At 50.8% G+C, this 6,611-nt stretch overlaps 1 protein-coding gene across 1 annotated transcript; it reads left to right on the top strand.

The window, feature by feature from the left end:
• The first annotated feature begins 7 nt into the window (after window positions 1-7).
• LOC102244798 (chromosome unknown open reading frame, human C2orf68) lies at window positions 8-4,836 on the top strand. The gene is made up of 2 exons (XM_005882423.2): window positions 8-982; window positions 1,341-4,836. The coding sequence occupies exons 1-2, from the start codon at window positions 551-553 to the stop codon at window positions 1,461-1,463; spliced, it is 555 nt and encodes a 184-aa protein (XP_005882485.1). The 5' UTR covers window positions 8-550; the 3' UTR covers window positions 1,464-4,836.
• Window positions 4,837-6,611: the final 1,775 nt, after the last annotated feature.

Genomic DNA, 6,611 nt, shown 5'->3' with positions numbered 1-6,611 from the left:
CCTCCTCGGCTCCGGGCCCTCTGCCTCGACGCGCCCCCTTCTCTCTGGAAAAACACACACCACCCATTTCCCAAGGCTCGGCTCATCGCGGCCCCTCCCGGAACCTCCGCCTCGACGCTCCCCAGGCTCCGCTCAGTGCTGCTTCCTGGAGAACAGGGCGGGTGGATGGCCCCCATCACGCATCAGTGTTGCGGGACCTAGCGGGGACCCAGCAGGAAGCTGTCGGCCAGTGTGCCCACCGCACTATCTGCCCGCATCCCCACTGCCTCACATCACAGGGGAAAGGCTCAGCCAGCCGCGGGCGACCGGGACAGAATGGTGGCCTGAAGCCCAAACCCAGCCAAAGGCGTTTTCCCCCAGATTCCCTGAGATCTAGGCAGCATCGCAATAGCCCACGTAGGGCGCCAGATTTGTTGAGCATTACAGTGTTGTTAGGTCTTCTGTACATTGCCACATAGTTATCCTAGGACCCCACAAGGTAGGAGCTCTTATTTATGTTTCACAGTCAGAAAAGCAGGCACAGAGAGGCCCAGAAGCTCAAAGCTCGTAAATGACAGAGCCCAGGCCGAGCTCTGTCCGTCTCTCCTATACCTCCCAACCCTATTCACTATACAAACGCATACGGTGTGCAGGACGGTGCTGGCCCCAGGCCAGGCATGCAGAGGTCCATGAAACTGCCGGGCACGCATGTCACATGCAAGCACGCATTTCACATGCACGCATGCATTTCACATACAAGCACGCTTGTGGAAAGATGGGGGCTTTTCTCTCTGTGGTCAGGGCCCCAGCGGCCTTCCCCTCTTCCCTCTCACTCTGGTTCATCCTTCCAGATGGCTCTGCCCACCCAAGCAACCCAGACTGTGAAGAGTCCCGGGAAAGCAGCAGTAGCGGCGGCTCCGAGCCAGAGCCTTCTGGCCGTCAGCTCTTCTGCCTAGAATATGAGGCGGACAGCGGCGAGGTCACATCTGTTATCGTGTATCAGGTACGCCTGGCAGAGACAGCTACAGCCTGACGGTGCCCAGGAACTGGTAGAAATCACTGCCAGCCCCCGAGCCACTGTTTCCATCAGGGTCGGAGGGGAGTGTCTGCTCCACATGGGGGCACAAACTCCGGGCAGTGCTTTTGAGCACAGCTCCCGCCACACAGTGATCCTCAGCGGGCCACAGGGCGGGCTCATGGCCCTCAGTTGAGAGTCACTGTCACAGGGGATACCTGGGAAATGGCAGGCGCTGGCACGTGTGAGTCAAATGGAGTTCTTTGAGAGCGCAGTCTAGGGACAGGGCAGGTGGCCTTTCCGGAAGAGGCCAGACCCTGAGCTTCCTGACTCTTCCTCCACGTAGGACGATGATCCAGGAAGGGTGAGCGAGGAGGTGTCGGCACACACGCCTCTGGATCCACCCATGCAAGAGGCCCTCAAGTTGCGCATCAAGGAGGAGATTGCAAAGCGCCAGAGCCGAGACTGACGGGGCCGAAAGCATTCCCTCCAGGCTGTGGTCGCTGCCCAGGGAGCTCCCTAGTTTGGGGGTGCCAGGACCAGTCTGGGCTGAAATTGACACACAAACACACCCCAGAGCTGCTAGAAAAGGGTGCTGCAGGGACAATGCCTGGCCACCTTCCTTGTATGTTGGCCCATTGACCAGCCTGATTGGGAACTTTTGAGAATTTTGTTTGGCTAGCTTGGTGTTCTAGAAGCAGAGACGCCAGGGAGAGCCAAGGTTTATGAGCCTTATGCCAACATGCTGCTTTCTCACCGAGTTCATATGCCCTGGGATGGCTGGCCACTGCTGCTCAACCCAGCTCCGTGAACCACGTTATTTTAGGGTTCCTTCCCACCGTGCTTCTGCTCATGTTCATTCATGTTTTCTTAGGTCTTTTTTTTTTCAGCTGTTTCTTTGTTCTTTCCTTTCCTTCATCTTTTTGTCTCCAAGTCCATCAGTTCCGCCCCACTCCCCACCTCCCAATGTGACTGCACCTCCAGCTGCTCAGGACTTTGGAGGTTTGGGGTCGTGGCGGGGTGAGGGGGCCGCTACCTTTCTGACACACTCGCCCAGTAATCCCGATACCAACACAGTGAGAGATGTTCATTTTTGAGGCCAACTCCCAAGCATGTCTCCCTCCCCTGCCGTGGCTTTTTCAAGTTTCTGTCATGCCCCACTGCTTTACACTATCTAGATAAGGAGACCTAAGAAGATGATGCCAAAACTAAATTGCAAGGATTTCTTGCAACAAAACCTGCCTTGGTTAGGACTAAGCTAGAGTTCTAGCTTTCAGCCTCATCCCTTAAAGGGGAATTATCAAAACATGCTTAAAACTGCCTCTCCAAATGTGATTTAACAGTCTGGAACATAGATACAAAGAGCAATTCAACCGCAATAATTGCCTATTTAGAACCCTAGTTGCAAAGGGGGCGGCGGGGGGGCAAGCAATGTCTCAGAGGAAATGAACCTCTCACCTGCTCTTCCCCTGCCCCATTCTTTCTCCTTTCCTGCCTCCCTAAGAGTATATAATCTCCCAACAGATCCTTATAATAAAAATTCCAGGAGTATCAGTGCTTTCACTTTTAAGTGAACATTTTTCCTAATGCAGGGTTAGGCTAAAGATCTGATAAACCCACACTGCAGTTCCAAGCCACTTCGGTTTTCCAGTACATTGGAACCTTTTTAGTAATTTGAAATTTAGGGTTGATGTGAGCACTGAGACTTCTTGAAACCAAAGTCTACCTGCCCCAGGGGTTTCTCCACATCAGGGTCTCAAGATCAGTCTGGCTGGTCCATCTCAGCAACGTTCCTCTTAAAGGACATCTGAGGGCACTCTTAAAGTACTTACTAAGGTGCAGGTGGCCAGAGCTGACCGTGCCAGGAACGTCCGTGAGGTGGATTCCTTAGAAAGGCCTGGCTGTGAAGGGACCAGAGTGCTCCTGACCCACAGAGCTGGCCCAAGGTTAAAGGCCTTAAACTTGCCGGTCCTGGGCTCAGTTCTACTCTTAAAGGGGAAAGCTTGCCCTCTATATATTCAGCTGGAGTCAAAGTGCCTTTTAACATAATGTTAACTACCCTCCAGAGCCTGGGTCAAGGGGGCTGTGCCATCATCCCAGTTTCCCTGCAGCTCAGAGGACCAGTCATTTTAGTCTTCCGACTCGTCAGCTGATCCGACTTGGACATAGGATTTCACTGGAACTCTTAGACTTCCCAGTCTGGAAATACTTTGGGGTCCATCTTCTCTCCGCTGGATGGCCTGCTTCCTGGATTTATTAGAAAATTTAGAAACAAGACCAGAAGCGGAGAGTGTAGCCTCCCTTCCTGTTTTGTGAGAAGGGAAGTGTGTGCCTGTTGTCTTTCTATGTTTGTCATGTAATCTCACACACTCAGGTAAGAAATTAATGAGAGCTCCTTGCGTGTAGAATTTTTCTTGCACTTTGCATATCAAGTGCATATAAAATATTTTCCACTCAAGAAAGATCGAATTCTTAATTTATGCAGTCTGACTATATAAAGCACTAAGCCTGGTGCTTAAATGAGAGGTTGTCCTGCAGAACAGAACTGTGGGGGCTGAGGCTGCATTGCTCTAGGTGTGCCTGAAATGCTTCTCTGGTGATGGCCCTCAGCTTTCTAGCACAGGCTCGTTGCTTATTTTGCCACCCGTCATCTGGTATCTAAGATGGTATTAACCAGTTTATTCACCAGACTTACCTCCAGACCTCTGGCAGCTGTTTTCAAAAGTCGGTGCTTTGCCTTCAAGGACAGTGTTCAGAGCATTTCCCACAGGCTCTAGATGAGTCCCGAAGGGGACTATCCCGCGCTGTTAACGCAGTGGCGACAGTGTTGGACTAGCTGGAGCTTCCCAGCAGGCTGCTTCAGATTCAACACTCACTTGACTAGATACCTTCTTGGCTGTCTCAAAAAAAAAGTCTGGTAGCCTGATAGGCATATCTCATGTCCATCCAAAATTAAGTGTGCCTTCACTTACTGAGAGTTAAGCCTTGGATTTTAAGGTTTTGTGTTTCCTGGGCCAAAGTGGGTAATGTTACAAATAGAAGGAAGCTGGGGTTTGCATGGGGCTTGGGCTGTGCAAAAAAAAAACCAAAAAAAAAACAAAACACTAAAGCTTGAGTTCCCGCCAGTTGGCAAACATGGAAGTCTTTGGTGAACATAACGCAAGAAAAGAATGTAAAGCTTTTTGTATTGAGTGAGAGAGTGGGAGTCTGGAGCCAGGCCAGACATTAGGAGGACCGAGCAGCATGGGCAATAACAAATGCTCTCTATGGAAGAGCCTCTGAAAGAGATTCCATCTCCATGGTCTACCCTACGGGGCACGCCCAACTAGAAGTTAGCCTGGAGAGCTGGAAGAAATCCTTTGGGGTAGTGGATTCCCAGCTGATTCACAAATATAAATGAAGCCTTTACTATAGAAAGAGGAATAAAGACATTATTTTCCTACCTCTGAGCCTTTGGGAGAATCACCATAGAATGTTGAAAGTTATTCAAAACATTTTAAGCTCCCTCTTTGTATTCCTGTCCTGTCCCTGAGGAATTTGATGGCCAAGGAGCCGCAGGCACCCAGCCCGAATTTCCCCAGTGATAGGAGTGAAGCTAGAAGTGAAAACCTGAGTGAATGGCTCCTCTTGCCTTTTCAGAGCCGCCAGAATGACAGACTGGTTGAACTGATTACGCTATGATGTTAAATGTATAAAAAGCCATATAGTCTTCTGTTTTCTCATTTCAATGTTTCTGTTATGTAGATGAATAAAAAGTATGCAAATTATTTGAAAAATTCTGGAGGGGAGGTACTTTTCAAAGACTGTAATTTTTTAACCAATAAACATTATTTTTACAAGCACTGTTTTTTGCCAGGAGTTGTGAAATCACCTGTGTATGTAGGGAGGTGAAGGTGAATGCCTGCTCCTAGCATTCAGCACCACAGAACCAGCACTTGAAATCTCATCTCTTGCTTAGCCTATTTTAAGAACTGTCCTGGTAGAAGTGTAACTCCCATAGCTTTAGAGCTGGAAGGGACTTTTTTTAAAGACTTCGGGTCCTACTTCTTATCTAACTCTCCCCTACCAACTACCCATTCTGTCACAGGGAGCTCTATCGGGGTAACTCCTTACTCATACTGTCATGTTAAGCCCAAATCTTCCTCCTCACAGCTCTGGAGCACTTGTCTACCCGATTTATGTTAAAACAGCCAGTTCAGAACTTGAATAGCCAGCTCTCTCAGGTCTTCCGGGATAAAGGTTGGACAGGAACACAAACCCAGATCAATAAGATACAGTGTTGGTTATGATTGGCAAAGCTACTAAAGAGGTAGAGAATGCTGAGGGCTCACGACACCATTGGGCAGATGAGAAAAAGGGGCCTGCACTAATGGGAACACACCTGAGTCAGAAGATGGTGTCTCTGTGAATTAGAAAGAGGCCCCCCTTTTTCCTGGGGCACAGAGCATGGCCAGCAGAAGGTGCCCTGAATCTTACACCCCACTGGTCCATTCAGCCTGGTGTTCTTGTACAGTAATGGTTCTGTACCGCCATACTTTAACTGCTTGTCCTGATGGGACTCAGCAAAGGGCTCTCCAGCAGGTTTCCTTTGTCCACTAATTTTTTTCCCCTCCCTCTTTCCATTTTTAACTGTCACTGAGTCCAAAGGGGTTTCTCCTTTGTCAGTGCCATGTCTGGCTTATCTGCTCCATTTCCCTAACAGTACCAGCCATTTAACCTTTCCCTAAAACGGCCTCCTGGCAGCCTGGGCCCATGCTCCCTTCCGGTAAATGATCTGTTGGCCCCAGTGTTGTCTCACAAGGGCTCTCAGCAGATGCTGGGCTTCCTTTTGGAGCGCCAGGCACCCTTCTGGTATGTGCAAGCAAGTATTCTGCCTGTTTAATTAGGAAAGGAGCCAAGAGGGCACTCTTGGCCTGGACGTTTTGATGAAGCTGAAGGGTAATTTATTCCCACAGAATTCTGCTTCCTTTTCCCAGATTGCTCTGGGTCGCCCACCTTCCTGTTACCTGCCAACACCTGGCCATGTGGGTCTACTTAGACTGGATAATCCACTGGTTAAGTGTTGAGCAGTTAGGTAACATGTTTTAGACACTGACTTCTGGACAATAGTATTCTGTGTGCTTGTTCTCTTGAAAACGCATCGGGTGCGAATAGCATCCTCCGGAGTTTGCGGAGTCGAGGAAAGCAGAAGCCAAATCCAGGGCGCTTGACTGTAAGGCAGAGCAAGGCTTCTCTGCAGACCGCGTCGCCAGGACAGAGCAGGCGCCCGGCGCCAGCTGCAGAGATAACCCGAACTCTCACCAGCAGCGGAATGTGCCCTGCGGCGGAGCAGGCTTCCTCAGCCAAGTGCACCGGGACGATCACAAGTGCAGCTGGAAGGTGGTGCAGCCCCCAGCTTCCCGCCTCCCGAATCTTCCACCGCAGGAACCCGGGCAACAGGACTAGCCTTCCCGCATCTCGGAGACAGAGGGGCTGCTGAGTCCCACGCCACGATCCTCACGCCCAGGTTCCCCGAAGCTGGGGCGCCACCCCCTTTCCACCGGGACTGGGCGCGGGGCCTCGGGAGTTGTAGTCCTGGGCGGAGCGCGGGCCCCAGGACACTAGCGACGCGGACTCC

The sequence above is a fragment of the Myotis brandtii genome, unplaced genomic scaffold, assembly GCF_000412655.1.
Source record: "Myotis brandtii unplaced genomic scaffold, ASM41265v1 scaffold714, whole genome shotgun sequence".
NCBI lineage: Eukaryota > Metazoa > Chordata > Mammalia > Chiroptera > Vespertilionidae > Myotis > Myotis brandtii.
This window is presented reverse-complemented; position numbering and strand designations above follow the sequence as displayed.